Source organism: Strongylocentrotus purpuratus, unplaced genomic scaffold (assembly GCF_000002235.5).
Source record: "Strongylocentrotus purpuratus isolate Spur 01 unplaced genomic scaffold, Spur_5.0 spur5_scaffold_5, whole genome shotgun sequence".
In the NCBI taxonomy this organism is placed as follows: domain Eukaryota; kingdom Metazoa; phylum Echinodermata; class Echinoidea; order Camarodonta; family Strongylocentrotidae; genus Strongylocentrotus; species Strongylocentrotus purpuratus.
This window is the reverse complement of record NW_022145611.1, coordinates 30,397,656-30,416,852: the sequence shown is the minus strand read 5'-3', so window position 1 is coordinate 30,416,852 and position 19,197 is coordinate 30,397,656. Positions and strand designations below refer to the sequence as shown.

Genomic DNA, 19,197 nt, shown 5'->3' with positions numbered 1-19,197 from the left:
GTTATTTAGCCCTAGGGAAAATTTGCTTCCCGGTACTCTTCTTAAATGCTTTGCAAAAGTCATGTCAAATCGCATTTTGCCAAAATTAGTATACTTACATGAAAATCGGGACAGACCAATCTATCTGTAAGTATAGGCTTCTGTCTATTGCCAACATGTTATGCTTTTTCCTGTGTTTAGGTACTTCCAAATAGGTTTTATACCATGTGCCTTTCTGATTCGTTCTATTTAAATCCGATACAAAACAGCCTCCACATATTTCTAAAATTACTTCCTTCTATACTTATGTTGACGACTAACAGTTTGAGTCAAGACACAACTTTTATTTCTGAGAAAAAAATAGTCAATAAAGCCTATGCCATAATGCTCGATTTCTTTGAAAGGAGGCAGGCAAACGCAGTGGAACCAAATGACATGGGTGAATACGTGTAGAAATGTTGCTTTCTTCATTTCGTGATACAGGTCATGATATTTGATATAAGAATGGCACACGCATGACGTCAGTGCCTTGAGCAAATTGGCAAAAGGGGCAGTTTCTATTTACAGTGCATGCACATGCGTGAACTATAAAGTTAAACATTATCAGTTTGTCAGTCATGCGGATCCAGTCTACCTCTCTCTCCTTTTATATTTTTCTCTCTTCCCTTTATCTTTATCGCTCTCTTCTCTCATTATTTTTTTTTTATGTAATTGGTCGTTTGCTAAATGTTCCATGATAGCCAGCCACCCCACCCGAGTAAAATAAACCGTGTCCAAACTGATTTTTTAGATTAAGCATTTAATTATATCGGCTTTCTTATGAGATAAAAGTTACAATATATTCCTTTTCAGCAATGGACTGAAAATGATGTGCATCAATTTATGATGAGCTTCAATTTATCGAGTCTCACATTATTTCAATGTGAACATACAATTTGTACTACATACAGTGATACCGAAAATAGTTTTCCCAAAGCTTTCCACCTATGACCTTAGTTTTGTATCCACGATCCAAAAAGAAAGATTCATAAAAGATTTATGTGCTATTCATGGGCTTGCGTTTTTGTTTGCCCCTTCCATTACAATTGGCATAAAAAGACGATTGTTACATGTTGGATAACATTGTTTCAACATTCTGAGTTATGAAACGGACAAGTCTAATGTCGGTCTTTCTGTGTCTTATACGTTTCCAAGTATAACTGAATCAAGTACGTAATGAACATTGGAACTACCGGGAGGAGGAGGAGGAGGAGGAGGAGGAGGAGGAGGAGGAGGAGGAGGAGGAGGAGGAGGAGGAGGAGGAGGAGGAGGAGGAGGAGGAGGAGGAGGAGGAGGAGGAGGAGGAGGAGGAGGAGGAGGAGGAGGAGGAGGAGGAGGAGGAGGAGGAGGAGGAGGAGGAGGAGGAGGAGGAGGAGGAGGAGGAGGAGGAGGAGGAGGAGGAGGAGGAGGAGGAGGAGGAGGAGGAGGAGGAGGAGGAGGAGGAGGAGGAGGAGGAGGAGGAGGAGGAGGAGGAGGAGGAGGAGGAGGAGGAGGAGGAGGAGGAGGAGGAGGAGGAGGAGGAGGAGGAGGAGGAGGAGAGAAGAAGAAGAAGAAGAAGAAGAAGAAGAAGAAGAAGAAGAAGAAGAAGAAGAAGAAGAAGAAGAAGAAGAAGAAGAAGAAGAAGAAGAAGAAGAAGAATCAAGTACGTAATGAACACATTGGAACTACTGGTAGAAGAAGAAGAAGAAGGAAAAGAAAAAGAAGAAATGATAATTCATTCTAAAGTTGTAGTGTTTAGGGGGTCACGATGTGCAACACTGTCCAACTCTCAACAGGTGTATTTCATTTCTGTCTTCTCGTGTTGCTTATTTGTAAAGCTAAGTGATACATTTAATATACATAATCATTTACAAATTTTACATCACAAAAGACCCGTCAAGCTACTAGTGTTTTTATTCCATACTTTATTCACAATAAAAAAGTGCTTAAAGATACCACAGTCTCTTTTTCTTGAGTAATGCAATTAAAAGAGTACATTTTAAACTTTGAAACAAAATGATGTGTATGATATGTTGTCTGAACTGTTTAACTCCAATACAAATATAAAAGTATATTTCATTTATTAGTCAGCATATTACAATTTTTCATCTTTAGCAGTTATATATTCTAGAAATACATCTTCTTGTTTTACATAAGAATTAAAGTGTACTAATCACCCCAAACTACTTTGTTTTCCATGTTCACTTTACTCTATGCAAAATATGTGCTTCAAATATTGGATATTGCAAGTTTAATTACATTGTCCATGAAATTGGGAGTGACTTGCGGGGAGACACCCATATGCTATTACATAAAACAGGGCCCGTGAGAAATCCAAAGTTTGACTTCGATCCTGTACATTGTTTTCTTTTAAATGTTATTCTTTGCTTTCTACACACTACTTATCCGTTAGCCCAAAGAATGCTAATTAAATTTTTGAGGTTGATTTTATACATTTTAGTTGTACAACCCCCCCCCCCCCCCTCCCCGATGATTGGTACACTTTTTAAATGAATGAAACGAAACTACTTTGACATCATTTTGGCACTCTAGAGTTATTCCCCTATTATACATGCATTTAAATTTGATTTGAAGTTTTGGCAAGTGCAAATCTGGGAAATTATGACAAGTATACTACGTCTCTAGTTTGAACTTTTGATTATAATCCAACATTCTAACATTTTGCAGAAACATTACAATAAAAATGGAATGCTGAAAAAGAGAGAAAAAGAGAGAAAGAGAGAAAGAGAGAGAGAGAGAGAGAGAGATTCGCATTATAACATCTAAAATTGAATTTCTAACCTTTTTTTACAGTATGAGTTCTGGTACAGATAAAATCCTAATACAGTCCAACAAGTTATCACCACATATTATTGTCTATAAACTGATCTGCTAAATAGTTCTGAAAGAAAATGTGTAATTGCGGAGTACTAAAAGATAAGTAAAAGAAACAAGGAAGTCCATTAAAGGTTCCATGTCCCGGCCATGTAAAGTGTCCCCAAGTTAGTTTTCACCTTATAAGGTACATTGGCAGGCCTAAACTTTACAACAGCATAAATTGAACAATTATAACATAACAATGATTCAGCCTGCTTTTCACATACATTTTCTTGAAAGGGTTTCTTCATTTTGAGTATTCTAAATTGGCTTTGATCTGGAACTGGATTGGGCACTTCATTCATTCTGACCTCCTTAAATTTCCCTACTTTGGGCATAATCGCAACCACACTGTCAACAGTAAATCCAAGATTTACGGTTTTGAAGGAACGGAGGTGCCTCTCATCTGGTGCATCAACTTAGACAAAAGCATGCTTATGGGGGGGGGGGGGTGGTTAAAAAGTGGAGGGCACATACCAAAATGTAAACAGAATGTGTAATATGCATGCTCAGGGAGTTGACCAAAATACTGTTGCAAAATCTATGAGTGTTTTATTCTTGTACATTTTGCCAATTGATGTAGAGTTGCAAATTGAACAGGAAGCAAAAATAAGCTTGCCAGGCAATGCTTGTGTGAACATGTAACGTTAGTATCCTGTGCCATTGCACAACAAATTCACAAAAATATATTTGTATGTGAAAATAACAGCTTATACAGCATGGCACTTATTGTGATTTAACACTACATAAATAACTTTTTTTTCTGACATCATATGCTTGCTTACACACTACAACATTAGAAAATGTTAAATTACTATGTATAGGTAACCTACACATTTGAGTTTCTAATGACTGGCTATGTTTACACCAAAGTGAATATATTGACTAAAATAATGAAACAAAGAGTTTCTATTTTGTGTTTGTTTTAACTTCACAAACATTCAGGATAGTTGGTCATCATATTTGACTGAGAGATTTTATGAGATATACATCTGCTTACATCATTTATATTCAACAAACGATACAAATTATTTCAACATATTTCCAGTCTCATATCATTACATGTTGCTCTGCTAACTCTCATCAATATTTTACATACAGTCTATGCAGGGCACGTTGATAAAAAAATACTTAAAAAACAATATGATATCTGAATTTAAATCTAATTGCAGCATGTCTGATTCTGCTGTCAGACTATCACATAAGCCAAGCCATAAGGGCCTGGCTTGGGCCAATTTAAAACAAAATTAAAATTTCAGAGCTGTAAACAAAAGGTAGTCGCGAAGTGGCTGCAGAAGAGCCACAAGACAGCTTAACACTCACAATTTCATACCTGAATGGGCTACTTTGTTCTTGTAGGGAGATCAGTGGAATGCCATGGCACAAAAAGACACTTCCTGAACGCAAAAATGAATCATCGTTTAATGTCATTATTTTATCACACAAAGGTAGACCCTCCTCAGTTTTAAGATATGGATCTCGCAAATACATGCATTTACTTTGATAAGGTTCAATATTACCTCAAACTTCATTCAAATATGTCAAATGAGGACTGTTTATTCACCAACACCACTAAACTATTTCGCCGTCCACATTCCGGACGTATCTTTCCATGCAACTACGTTCGCTGAGCTACATTATAAACATGTGGATGTAGTATTTCAAGTCTACATAAGAGTTAATTTTAATCTTTTGCTTGCTCTCCTCTCCAGTCCCGGTGTTGTTTGTGTACTTGAGGCTACCATCCGACTTGGTTTGGTCTTTATCTTCCTGATTCTCCTGCTAGGTGTAGATACTCCATCTAGTATAAAGAGATATCATTGAAAGGTCTGGCTATGACTGAGAGCAGTTTAATGCACACAATCGCTAGACAACATATCCCCAAGTGACAACTACTCCGAGTCATTTATAGTAGAAGAGGTAGTAGTAGTTGTGGTAGTAGTAGTAGTTGTAGTAGTAGTAGTAGTTGTGGTAGTAGTAATAGAAGTAAAATAAGTTGCACGAGCTACAAGTGACAGGTATTCCGAGTCACATACAGTAGTAGTAGTAGCAAACTATTCCGCCCCGCCCCTCCCCGGTCCCACCTAGCATGAGCCGTCCCCTAAAGTGGAACCAGTGAGTTACATTAAATCATTTTTTTGGAATGAAAATTTCATAAATCTGGACAAGTGATTTTCTAAAAATTTCTGCTTTCTCAATACTTACTAGTTTTGGCTGCTTTCTTAGCTCTTGATGCTTTTTTTTGTAGTGCTCCTGGTGTTGTAACGATGTGTTTTATTTGGAGTGGAGACCGGACTGGTGACTTTACTGAAAGACAACAGAAAACATACCATAGGTTTACTACAGTATACTCCCATCCCATTACAAGAACTTGCAAACTGTAAAACCAGAAAACTAATAGTGTGAATTAAACTCTTGCAAATTTCAAAAGTGATTGAATTCAATTTACCTGTAGCAAAAGAAATGGTTCATAACAATGAACTTTTGCACTTCATGAAGTTCCAGCAGCTAGAATAGCCATCATCAACAATTATTAGAAATTTTATGTCACAATTTTTGTTAAAGGTTTTTATACATTTTTTAAACAGTATATATATATGTATGTGAGAAATAATGAATCATGTCACTACATTAATAAGAAATACAGAGTAGCAACTGAGACTAATTTTATTTTTTTCTCCAACTAGAATGCCAATGCATCAAATTATTTGTATATGTCAACAACATCAAAACAAGCTCATTACTTTATAATCACACTTAGGCAACCAATTCATAAGACATCACAACATCAATTTTAATCACATACAGACAACTCAGCACCACTCAGTCACTCTTTACAGTAAGCAAATGCAACTTTTTTGTCTATTTAACTATTATAATGTGTCCATATGCAAGCCTATGGTATAACCAAAAAGCGCAAGTCAAATGTTGATTTTTTTATTTTTTTATGGGGGGGGGGGGGGGGAGGGATTAAAAAAAATTCTATTTCTCATGCAAAACATAATACAATGAAATTTCAATGTTATTTGCAATTCCAAAAAAAAAATACAATGACAAAAATTATAGTAATGGCACAAGAAAAGAGGAACTAAATAGAAGCAGAGCTTGTTGAAGTATTGTTCCTCAGAGGCTGTTTTACAATAGAAGAGAGCCTTGAGGCACCCCACAGGTAATATTTTAACTGATGAATGGAAGATATTTACGGAGTTTTATTGTGTTCTTTCTGAAAGGTAGCTTCTACACCACTCAAGGGCCTTCCCTCTGATACCATAGTGAGAAAGTATATAAAGAACAATTTCATGGTAATTTGTGTCAATTTCATTGCATTACCAAGCAATACCATCCTTACTTTAAAAAAAAAAATCTTATCACAGAGCGGTTAAGCAATGGTTCCAAAACTAATACTTACCTGTATGACATAATTGATACTTACCTGTATGACATACTTGATGCATAAATATTCTCATAAACTTTTAAAATTTCAAATAACCATTTTGATTCATATTTTGTCATTGAGAATGCTCTTGGATATAAAGAAATTATCAGATGCATGGGAAGAGACTCATTAGACATGTAGTCTTGACACTCAATATACACCCTACATGTCAAAGGGGAAATGGAAAAACATTGTGCTGTATTATGTCTTACCAGTAGAGAAATTTACAAAATTCTTTAATAACTGCAGCTGATTAAAGGATTAAGGTACTTTTCTAAGATAGTTAATTTTCTGATGTGGATTAAATTGTGCAATGATTGTACTATGCTAGGTTAAACATGTTAAAAAAGCTTTCAAGCCATATACATGTATGAGAGTCATTCTGGATGTGTCTTGCACGACATTATTGACAAATTACTTACACCCCCCCCCCCCCATTTAAGAAATGATTATTTCATAATGTAAGTGATATCAGAAAGATCCATTAGTAAATGTTGACATGGTCATATCAAAGATATTTTCATTTTTGGATGAAATAAATTGATTAGTTGAATATATTTGTTATGGTGCAGGAGATATGGAAGTTTTGTCCCTGTAACTGATGTATTATAGGGAGTAAAGGTACATCATGTACATGATAGGACTGGAATAATATGTTACTCTCGATGAATATTGGGGTTAATTCCAGCTTTTAAGCAGCAAAAATGTTTTCAACATCTACTCTTTCTTTCTCCCCTCCACAGGCATGTGGAACTATCTAATGGAGAAAAGCGACTATTTGTGTCACCATCTGGAGGGCGTTTCACAAAGCATTTTTTCAATGACAAATGACAAAAATCAGTGACAAATCTGCTGATACCCAATCAGAAGGAAGGATTTCAGTAGCTTATAACAAAAACTGTAATTCGTCACTGATGACAAGTTTTGTGAAACGCCCCCCTGGTGAAATGAAGCCTCCAGACTCCAGGAAAAGCTTAAATTCCTGAAAATTGCATACAAAGAAAGAGCAGGGCCGCAGGTTATGCATGCATTCCTATAATGAGCCTTTACTGTCTATAGTTTCCAATGAGCAAAAATTCCTGTCTTACAGACCTTGGGTTGAGATCTATGGCCTCGGTCTGTTTTATTAGATGAAACATGGGCACTAAATTCCAGAAAATTAGAATACATAAATACACATAAAGATGATAAAATGGTAAATGATTCTGGAACATACCAGTAGGGAGAAAAGATATTTCTTCATTTAGAGTGTAATTTTAGGATGTAAATTTGCAATATCCCTTCATAGAAGTTATATATCAAACTGATTTTTTTTCTCCAAAATATAGTTTACCTACTTAGAACATCAAATATCAAGAGTAAAATATTTTGATTTTTGGTTCCCTCTGAGATAAAGTAATGAAAAAATGTCCGATATCATTATTATTTCAATCAATGAGAGGGTCATTTATGATTAAAAGTCTCGCAGAATATTTTTGAGTTTTGGCCCCTCTTCTTTTTTTTCAAGGCAGATTTTTTCTGCATTTATTAACAAAATCAACTGAAATATACTAAGAATTTTTTTTTGAATAAAATTAAAATAAGAAATCAATGAAATTAGAACAGTTATACAATCATAATACATAAATGTGGCAATAATTTAACCATATTATTATAACAACAAAATAAATGCAGTAGACCAACCATCATATTAGGCAGGGAGCTTGAGTGGATGGTAGCCTGGGAGGAGGAAGGGGAAGCTACACGGTGCCAAAAAGGTTTTATGTTACAAATAATGTATTCAGATCGTCACCCAATTTTAATTGTAAAAAAAGCCCCAGAACATAAAAAATGGAAAGCGTGTTGTGTGGGTCAACAGTGCAAGTTTCAGAATGTATATGGTCAAAAAGTGCACTATAGCAGGTTTGTACGCGCCGGTGCAAAACACACGTATTTGACTTCTGTACAGTTGCGTGCCATAAAAATGGATAATAGTAATAATGTACCAATGACAACTAATAGGCAAATATGGAAGAAAGTTCAAACAGTTCAAACAATTACATCAATAAAATGATCAGGCTTTGATAAAGTCTAAGGAGAATATTCCAAAATAAGATTTCTTTTCACATGGGCTTTAAAAGAATAAGGGATGTGCATTGTTTTATGTATTGGGGTAAATTATTCCAAATGTCGGGTCCATGATTTCCTCTGACAAAAAGTAATGAAGAAATGCTCAGTATCATTATCATTTCAATCAATGATAGGGTCGTTTTTAATTGAAAACCTGGTATCAAACTTTACTTGCTTCAGTTCATAATATTCTGCTGTCTTACCCGGTTCTTTTGCTGATGCCGTTCTTTTCTTAGGAGGAGCAGCTCTGGGGGATGCAGCTCCTGATGGACCTGGTTTATCAGCCTTCGCCATCTTGCCTTTAGGAGCAGGTTCTCTCTCTTTGGAAGTCGCTTTCCTCTTCTTGGATTGGACAGGTGAACCATTGGGAACAGCGTCAGTGGGTGACTGAGATCCAAAGTCAAAGACAGATCCTTCCTTGATTCCTTCACGCTTGAGGACAGTCCTGCAGAGTGCTCGTAGTTTATTGTAATCAGGTTCCTCATCATATTTCAGCTTAAAAGCATGGTCCAGGAAGGTCTTGAGTTCATCTAAAAGAGCAATAACAATAGGAATCAGTATCAGGTCATTGTGTAATTCTATTAAAGTAAAATTTTACAATTTCTTTTGACAAATGCTGATATTTTGTTACGAGCCATTCTCTTATTACAGTCATAATGCAAAATATACAGTTTACAAACTAAACAGTTGACAGTATTCATTTATACATTGATATGTTGAACATTTCTACAGTTTCAAGAAAGAAAAAAGAACTAGATGGATCTTCGTTATTTCTTGGGTGAGCTTTTCTATTAAAGGCCAAGTCCATTCCCAAAATAATTTGCCCAGGTTATATGATTTGTATCATATTGCGTGCATGACATTTCACAAAATCTTCCATGACCTTTGAACAATTGATACTATATAAACAGCTTATCAAAATTCAAATTGTTTATGATTTAACCAACAAAAAAAATTCTCTTTATTAGTGCATCCACACAAAAACATATTACAATCTATATAACTTGGATGCTGGTGTGTGGAAATAGGATTTTTAGGGGGAAAATTGGACATTTATATTATCAATACAAAGAAAACAATAATATTGGGTAGTGAGGCAATGACGTCACAGACACATGAGTGAGCTGCAAATTTGTCTTGTGATTTTCAAAGTTTTTCATGTCATTAAAAATTCATAACTTTCTTATTAGTTATCCGATTTTGCTCAAACTTATTTTGAATTGTTTGTCTTTTTTTTCTGCTTTTATTTAAAGTAAGTTATTTTGGATTGGACTTGCCCTCAAGAGATAGAAAAGGAAGAGGATGTATTATAGGCACATATCTCTTAGTAATACATACTGGGATAGGAAGAACTGAAACAAGTCTTGAGTAGTCCAGAAATATCTTTGGAATATCTGTAAAAACAATCATATATTGAGAGAATAATGGGCAATTAAAACCTTTATTACTGCTCTTATTCTTATTTATAACATTTCTAGTGCCATTTTAGGACCTAAAACTGTTATGGAGGTAATTTTAGACCCCAAATGTGCGAAATTTAGATTAGATCATACCAATTCAGCTCCACTTTCAAAACAATACATTGACCCTTACTTAAAGATAAACTTGAGTTTTGGTAAAAAAAAGAAAATGAATTCTCACAGAATCTAACGAAACTTACACTGAATGTTCAAGATTACAAATAAATGTCATGTGCCAAACAATTTTGGAAGAAAATGTATACTGGCTGAGTAATGAGCATAGAAAGATAAGGAAATCAGGGTAGTACTAGCCCCGACATCATGTGTGTTGTCCCATATACATCTATCTGTGTAAGTGATTGTTACTTTACCAAGACTCTGCTAAATTTATGATGATTTTGATGACTCTAGAACCTTGCATTACACACCATTACTTACATGCTATATGATCAACTTTTCTGATCCATTCCACACCTTTTTTTTCACAATGCAATCGCATTACCAGTACTCAAGTTTATCTTTAATTAAAATTAATTAATAAGAACAATACAAGGGCATATTATAACAGGAATAGAACATGTAAGGCGCTATCCCGTTTTTTGAACAGGTGGTTCAAAATTATTACTAGAAATAGTTATATTTATGGATATTTCAGCCATCTCTGAGCCGTTTTTAGATCAAATAAAGATGATTTTGTCATTTAAATTGTATGTTCTTTCAAATTTGACACTCATTTTTTCATTATCTCACCAAAAAAAGTGTATTAATAAATAGACACCTATATCCTATAACCAGACTATTCTATTCATGAGTTATCAGATTTCAATAGTCAGAATACAGCGGTTACATGCACACATTCCCAAGTGCTATGTTGGGCAAGATCTATGACAAGATTAGGTGTCATCAAAATAATATATGTTATGGATTTGTGAACTAGTCCGAACATCACATGTACTGCCTATCAACACTCCCTCCAGACTGATAAAAGAACAAATAATAAACTAATTATACTTCGATCTAAGACATATATTTAGATATCATAGATATAAGCCTTATACTTTATTATTTATACAGTGACTTGATCTTGATATCTGGGTCTACACAAGGATAAAGTTTCTCTTACTTGATCTTTTGATTCATGACATAGTTTAAATCTGTGAGCTTGTCTTCCCATGGTAATGTTGTGCAGAGCCACTGCAGCATCACATAGCCCAAGATCTGTATGTCACCTCGACGAGATGGAGCTGGTAGTTGTATGGATTTAAAAACAATCAACAAATTACAAAATGACATACAAGAACAAGAATCAAATCATAGAAAAGACTGAGTCCAGCATCAGTGTCTGAATTCTTCTCTTATTTCCTTCATGCAAATCATACTCATCAACAAAAATCTTGACTGTAATTTGAAAAACAAAAAGAGGAATTCTATTCCTAATGCTACGAACACAGGTTCTATGTCGCTAGCTTGTACTTCCAACACGTATCAAATCTAAAACAAAGCAATGAAGGTTTAAAAAAAAAAAATTGTAGGAATTAATTGTAAGAGGCAGACATAGAGATATAATTGTAGAGGATCTGCAGACTGTATCTCTACAAGTAAATTTGTTTCCTTCATATATGAGATAACCTACTCATATCCACTAGATATTCATGTAAGTACAAGTTGAAACAAACAAGCAATAAAGTTGTACACCTTTCAATTGTTATTTTTTCAAAGGGCAAATTGAAGCATTATTTATCTAGACTACTTAAAGCCCCTCTTAAGTGTAGGGAGCCCAAAAAATTTGATGGTAAAATTTCACTTAATTTGTAACATAATGTGAAAGGGTATGTCATTTAAGACACATTTCTCCCAGGATTTTAAAAACAAATGTGTATGAGGTCGAATATTGATGAAAGAATAAAAAATATAGGTTTCTGAGTACAACAGAAAATCAAAATTTTGTATTATTTTATCAATATTAGTCTTCAAACACATCTACAGGAGTGTGTCTTAAATGACATCCTCTTTCACATTACGATACAATTTAAGTGAAATTTTTATTGTTGGCGAAATTGGGGCTCCCAACACTATACAGGGGCTTTTCATAAATGATGAGTAGTTGAACTCACAGACTCCTAGGTGAGCATCAATACTTGTGAATTCTGGAGTGCCATTGTGTCCCTTCTTTGGGAACTCCTCGTATTTCCTATGTTTATCATCAGGTTTATATCTATTCACTAAGCCATAGTCTGCTAAGAACACCTAGAGAAAACACAGTAATAAATTAGGGATAGAATGCCATTGTAAAAGAGTTAAAGGGCAACCCCACCTTTGTAATAAGTTTATTTGTATGAAAAGCAGAAAAATATAAGAGATAGAATAGCGAAAGTCTTAAATAAAATCGGTTCAATGGTAACAAAGTAATGAATTTTTGAAATATGAAAAAAAACACACTACATCTGTGCAAATTCAAATTGGAAATTTAGTCCATGGATCATGATTTCATCAAAGATATGGAGATGGGGTTGTAATTGGATTTTAGGTCAGGTTTTGGGCTAGGTTTATCACCTCACTATCAATGAGTACTTAAAAGTCATAGGACTTTTGTTAAGGCTCTTGCAAGCACTTACACATCATCCAGTAATATGTTTGGCAACTCAACAATCCAATTTATCTGATCAATTTACTTTTCTAATACTGCATAATAACACACACAAAAAAGATACTAATAAATACAATCCCTGTCATGCACATAAAGAATATGGACTTCATTGATATTAATTTACACAGTATTCATTCTTTTCTTCAGACATTTTTACCTTATTCTTATCTTTGGGTGAGAAACCAAGCAGCAGATTGGCACTCTTGATGTCGGCATGAACATAATTCATTTCATGGAGGTACTCCAAGGAATCCAGCTACAAGTTGTGAAAACAGGAAATGATATAAAAATATCCAAAATGAATTTACACTAACATACATGTAGACACACACAAAAAAACTCATCAGAATAAGATTGTTTCGATTTATTTACTAGCAAAAAAACTTGTACAAGAGTCTAGAGAAATTGAATGCTGGAAATTGGAAAGCTCCCATCAAGCTGAAGAGTTTATATTAAATGCTCTCCTTGATCTTACATTAAAATTCATCAATTGCTCCTTCAACTGTCCAACTATATTGACTCCACAGTAAGTATGTCTAATGTCTTTCTTTATCAAATACGAGAAGTCCAAATACCTAATAAATAACATTGATAGATTTTTTGTTGTTGTATGTTTGTTGTATGGTTGTTTTGCAGGTGATGGCTTCAAGTCCTCTCCAGGGGACTTGGTAATTAGGATTAATGACTTACCAAAGGGCACTAGTGCATCGACTTGGTTTCGAACCCAGGTTCTCCTGTCTACGAGACCACTACTCTACCAATGAACCATCCTGCCTCCTTCTGTTTATCTATACAAAGCAAATCACTGTAGCAAACTTAACCATAACAAAACACAGCAGGAACAATAATAACAAATAAAACAATAAAATAAAATAAAGGTGCTTCAAATATGACTTACAATTTGAATTGCCAGGGCAAAGACCAGCCCTGGGGTGAATTTCTTGTTGCATGCCAGATACTTCTTCCAGATGTCTTCACCAAACAGAGGCATAACCAGGAACCTGTACTTGGTTCCATCACTATCATGACTGCCAAACCCAAACAGCTTAGGCACACCCAGGTGGGATAGTTTGTGTTCTTTCTGCCACTTTGCGACTGTTTGGAGAAATGAGGGTGCATATGTAGCAAAATTGAGTACAAGGAATAGTTTTGTTATCAATTCTTTTCTTACTTGATTACAAAAAAAAAATTCAGAATATGATGCTGACAAAAACTGTTTGTAAAGAAATTATATCCAAGATAATCTATGTGATAATCTAGTGAGATTTTACCCTGAATTCTTTTAGATAGACCTGTTTACAAATCGAATTTATGATTTCATATATAAAATGAAGTTTGAGAAAAGCAACTTCTTTAATCTTTCATCAATAGCAATCAATGACTGAAATCCACAAATCTTTTAGGAATATAAAAACCAATGTTTGTTTTATATGAAGTACGCTCATGCACACACCACCCAAAAAGGGGGTCTGCCAGAAAGTATCTTGCATAGCCCTATACACTTTATCAAATCAGGATTTGCCTGACATAGCAGGGTGACTACCTTGGTCTACTTGGGCAGCTCGCTGATAGAAATGTAGTTCTGTATACAGAGGTCCATTTTCATGTGGCTCCTGCATGTAATATAAATGACAAGACATTCATTACTAGTACTACAGGTAAATACAAATCAAAACTGTAAGCAGTACGTGACTTGACAGTTCCCTTTTCACAGGTGAACCTTTAATGAAAAGAGAAAAGACAGGACGTGATTGGAGTATGTTTTTTGAGGGAAATCTGATTTTAAAAATGTCAATGAATTTAGATATGTGATCAATCAAATTAAATCTGGCAACATCATGATTTCTCTGAAGAAAAAAAAAAAGCTCTTGTTTTCTTCACCACATAAATTTCATTTCATTTTACCTAATGCCCCATTGACTTTGATTATATTTCAGTTACTAATTCATCTAACAAATATAAATTAGGCTTTAAACTTTAAATTTAATGTACAGCTTCAATGCATTGAAATAAAAATATACTGGTATATTCAGTTTGATAAGCCTCTTTTCATTTTTAAGCACACAGCTGAATTTCATCAACTCAATTTTGTGTTAACCTACTTTGTACATAATAACAAAACAGTTTTAAATATTAATATATATATATGTATAAAACCATTTACTTACAATTTTAATCACATAAGTTCCATCACTCTTGGTCTTGCCAGAAGTATTTTCAGAAGCTGCCAGGACAACAAAATAACACGATATTACAGATATCACATTACACCCACATAAGAATAAAATAGTCTTGTGGTGGTTGACGAAAAAATAGACAAATGAAGAAGGAATAATGAAACAACCATAGGACTAATGGGAGATAAATAATATACTTCATACTCATATAAAATTATCATTTACTGAACATGTTAATCTTTTTTTTCCTGAAGAAGATCCTAAATTCATTCAAACATAGATGTTAGGATATTGACATTGTAGGAAATGTTTAACAATTCTATGTTGGTTAAATGTAGACTTAGATTCATCTTTCAAAAGAGTGCAAAAAGCCTGTGTTACTTTGCAATGCACAAATATACTACCTTAAAGGAAAAGTACTTTAATACCGGTAAGTGATTAATCAATCAATAATCTGCAACTGGAAATTTGTAACTGGAAACTTTCTTAAAATTAAGTTCGATTGATCATTGAGCATAAATTTGGGCATAAATTTGGATATCTCAAACAATAATTTTGGGTGCAACAACTACTCTACTCAATTGTAGCTTTTATCTTCATTTAGTTTATTTAAGCTTGCAATGGCTCTTTACAGAAGTAATATTTGAAGCCAATATTTTATATAATAATGGCATGAGAGAAACCATTATCCTTCAAAAAAACCTGTCATTGGTTTTTTTTGTTAACAGGTCCCCTTTCAACTGAGCTTACCTTTGTAAATCATCCCAAAACCTCCTTGTCCGATGGGTTTCCCGAGCCTCCATTCCTTTTTACGGACATCTTGCAAGACATCGCCCTCTGGGAGAGGATCGGGTAGCTTGTACGCTTTCTTACGGCCTTTACACAGAAATTATAATGAAACATCGTTTGATTAAATCCTAAGCTTTTTTGACTGAAGTTACAGTAATACTTTTCATATTAAGGGATACTGAATCGTAGGTAAAGCTTTCAGGATTCCATCATGTAAAAACATATGTGTAATTCCTGGTAAAGGTAACCTCAATATGAAATGAAAGGTTGGTTTTAGGGGTTAATGATTGTTTGAAAGTACATGTATGTACTACAAAGAAGCTATGAGTTTAACGTTACAAATGAATACCATATTTATAAAGATATATGCATCAAAATAATAAATCACTATTTTAAAAAAATTTGAAATGCTATGAAACTGAATGACTAAAAAACAGATACAATCATACAAATGTGGGTGAGTCTTAAAGGCTCCTCCCATATTTAAAGAATTAGTTCATAGAAAATTACCTTTGGGAGGCATATTTCTGGAGCAGTTTACAAGAAGATGAATCTATCCACAAAGAAGTTGAAACTATTTCATCAAAGTTGTGTATGTTGACTCTGTTTAGATGAAATAATTACAGTGAGATGGTAAGATTAAAGGCAACATTGAATATCACAGTAGACTATCTCACTTCTGTGAAAAATATATTAAAAAAGCAAGGGAAAAGTACAGTCACATGATTCTAATATTTCCCTTTTTACCCTCTGAAGCCTCCATCATAACCTAGTCTCTTTAAATTAGAAATACTACTACTACTACTACTACAGTGTTAGCACAATATAATTACATACCGTACCGTCGGTCGGGTGCGGGCGCGCGCATGTGTTAAGTTAGTGACTGTAATCTTAGTTTACGGTCGTTAACTGAACACACGCGCGCCCACACCCCACTGTCGGTACGGTACGCAATAGACCAGTTCACGGTCTATGCACTAATCAATCATCACTATGAGAGACACCATACCACATCGTTTAGTTGCTGAAAAGGCTTTTGACGAGTACCAGCATAGACGGACATGTAGACGGTAGACGGATAGCACATTACTGCTAAAACCCCGAATATCCACAGACCCACTTTGTACATTTTGAAATAATTAAAGAATACTTCCACCTGTGTATCATGGAGTGCATTGTTTGTGCATGAATGAATAATGATTAGATCTTCATAACTTTCATGAGCACATATCCAGTATTTCGTCTCCACGTATTTCATAATTTGTTCTGCAATATTTATCTGCTCATGCTCAGACTGCAACCGTGAACTGGCTCATTGTATTGTGCTGCAGTTTGTCATGAATCCTGTGATAAAGTGCATATTATATAGACTAAGTCTTCGTTTTTTTTCAGGAAATATACTCTGAAAAAGATAAGAAAATTGACACGAAACAGGTAAGGCCATGTAAAATTGATTTCATGTTGATCGTCCCCGCCCGCTTCCTTTTTGGGGGCCGCCTCCTATTTTTTGTTATTTGTTATTTGTTATTTTTATTTTTTTTGAAATTTTTTTTTGAATTTTTTTTTGATTTTTTTTTTTTTTTGAAAGAAAAAAAACATGAAAAACACTGCTAAAATGGCTCTATTTCTGATTAAAAAAAAAAAAAATTGTCGGCGGCCATCTTGACAAAAAATAGGCTCGACTGTCAGGGAAAATGTACCGAGCGGCCATTTTGAGCGGCCATTTTGAAATATCAAATATCAAATAACATGGTACACCCTCCTCTTTTTCAAAAAATCCGGACGATCAACATGTAATCAATTTTACATGGCCTAACACACATAGTCTAATGACTTTTAATTTAAATCAAGACCTTTACTTGGACATTTGATGAATATTTACTTCATTTCTAGTATAGATCCAAACTTAACTGTTAACAGTTTGTTCTAAATTGGACATTGCATAATCGCAATTATGCCGTTAGTCGCCTACTCTAGATCTACAACTTAAATGGGTAAGTCTGCAGGAAAGAAGGGCTCAGCAGAAAGTAGGCATGGTTTACAGCATACTCCATGGCCTGGTTGATCTTCCAGTCACCTACTTCATACCCGTTGTTGGTCCCAGCACCCGTGGAAATCCACAGAAATTCCATGTCCCCTTTGCCCAAACTCTGCTATTCCAAACCACATTCTACCCAGATACTATCCGACTGTGGAACTCCTTACCATCTGCTGTCGTCGATTGCACCTCTTTGGAACTTTTCAAGCAGAAGATGCAACACATCAAGCTCCGTTGAGCTTCAGACTGTTTTTAGCTGCACATAGAATTCTTGTACTTGTACTGTTGTAGAACCTTTTTACTTGCACTGTACACTCGGCACTTGACAAACACAAGGTACGATAATACGCCAACGGCGGACTGTACTATACTGGAAGAAGAAGAAGAAGAAGAAGATCTAGATCTAACTTGTTAGGTCTAGACTAGATCTAGATCTATTCTACTTTTTCAAAAATTCACATCTTTCTTAATAAATATCCGATTTTGCTCAAACCTTTTTTGATTGGTTTGTCTGATTTTTCTGCTTCTAAATCTAAGTTCTTCTAGTTTAACTTCTAATAAACTGATCTAGCTAGCCTATTTTTTGGAGTTGATTTCTAGAGTCTAACGTTAGACCCTAGATCTAGATCTAGATCTAGGCCTAGGGTCTACTGCAATAAATTACAAATGACTAAATTTTCATCCCAATTAGACCCTATCATAAAAATTTAAAGCTAAAACTAAGGACTCATTAATTACGTCACTTTACCACGACTTCCTTGATCTTGTCTTGATTTTAATATTCTTGACCTGGCTTCACTTTCACTCGGATAATAACTGGACACTGGTTGCTCGTCAGCAGTTCACCTGCAATAAGTACGCGTATGATCTGAGCTAGCAGCACCAGAGTTTCGGGGTACAGCGGTCACCACGTCCGCTACAATAACTACGGATCCTGATAAATCTAAAAATCCCTTCCTCAAATCGCGCCACACGTTTTAGATGGTCGACACTATTTACTGGCTCCGAATCGAGAACAACTTTAGATAGCGTCTTCGTACAATCTCCAGCCCAGCGAAATATTGCCTAGTCTTGAAAACTTTTGCAGTCGTTACAATACAGATTCCAATGTTATTCCCCTAGAAGAAAATTTGGAAGGATGAAAAAAGCTAGGTTAAAGACAAATGCGGGAAAACCCTTTCATTATATTATCATTTTCATCACAAGATTTGGAAGATCACGTCGGACTGAAGATCGCGGGACGAAGATTCACGGTGGAGAAGTAAACTGAAGAAGAGTAGATGATTACGATCAACTTAACTGTTAACAGTTTGTTCTAAATTGGACATTGCATAATCGCAATTATGCCGTTAGTCGCCTACACTAGATCTACAGCTGTTTCTAATCGATGACTGAGTATGAGTATGAGTTGAGAATTGACTTTGTCTTTCGTGGCCGTGGTTGTTCAGTCGGGCAAGCTAAGCCTGGTAAAGAATTGCGGAGCAGAGCAATAGCCAACATTCCAAATAAAGGTTGGATGTTTGGACTGGAGGAAAAATAATAACTATTGAGTCTGCTCTGGACAGTGGCCAGTTGCCCAGTAAAATTAGACTCAATCTTATTATAAAATGGACAATACTGTGTCTTCTGAGGAATTAGCAGGGGGTTGTGACACACAGACAGGGATA

At 35.0% G+C, this 19,197-nt stretch overlaps 1 protein-coding gene across 1 annotated transcript; it reads right to left on the bottom strand.

Moving 5' to 3' along the window:
* Nucleotides 1-2,813: 2,813 nt before the first annotated feature.
* On the bottom strand, nucleotides 2,814-18,563 carry LOC577885 (serine/threonine-protein kinase VRK1). The gene is made up of 13 exons (XM_011669271.2): nucleotides 18,279-18,563; nucleotides 16,003-16,095; nucleotides 15,454-15,579; nucleotides 14,695-14,750; nucleotides 14,070-14,139; nucleotides 13,425-13,621; nucleotides 12,684-12,782; nucleotides 11,994-12,126; nucleotides 11,003-11,123; nucleotides 9,758-9,813; nucleotides 8,623-8,949; nucleotides 5,080-5,181; nucleotides 2,814-4,675 (listed from the first exon to the last, which is right to left on the bottom strand). Exons 2-13 carry the CDS (start codon nucleotides 16,013-16,015, stop codon nucleotides 4,542-4,544), a joined length of 1,434 nt encoding a protein of 477 aa, XP_011667573.2. The 5' UTR covers nucleotides 16,016-16,095; nucleotides 18,279-18,563; the 3' UTR covers nucleotides 2,814-4,541.
* Between the last annotated feature and the right edge of the window lie 634 nt (nucleotides 18,564-19,197).

What these genes read in the sequence shown, in the direction of transcription:
- LOC577885 (XM_011669271.2), bottom strand. An exon ending in GAACTTATGTGATTAAAATT is followed by an intron (nt 14,140 to 14,694) that starts GTAAGTAAATGG and finishes TATTACATGCAG; the next exon opens with GAGCCACATGAAAATGGACC. An exon ending in TAAGAAAGCAGCCAAAACTA is followed by an intron (nt 4,676 to 5,079) that starts GTAAGTATTGAG and finishes TCTTTATACTAG; the next exon opens with ATGGAGTATCTACACCTAGC.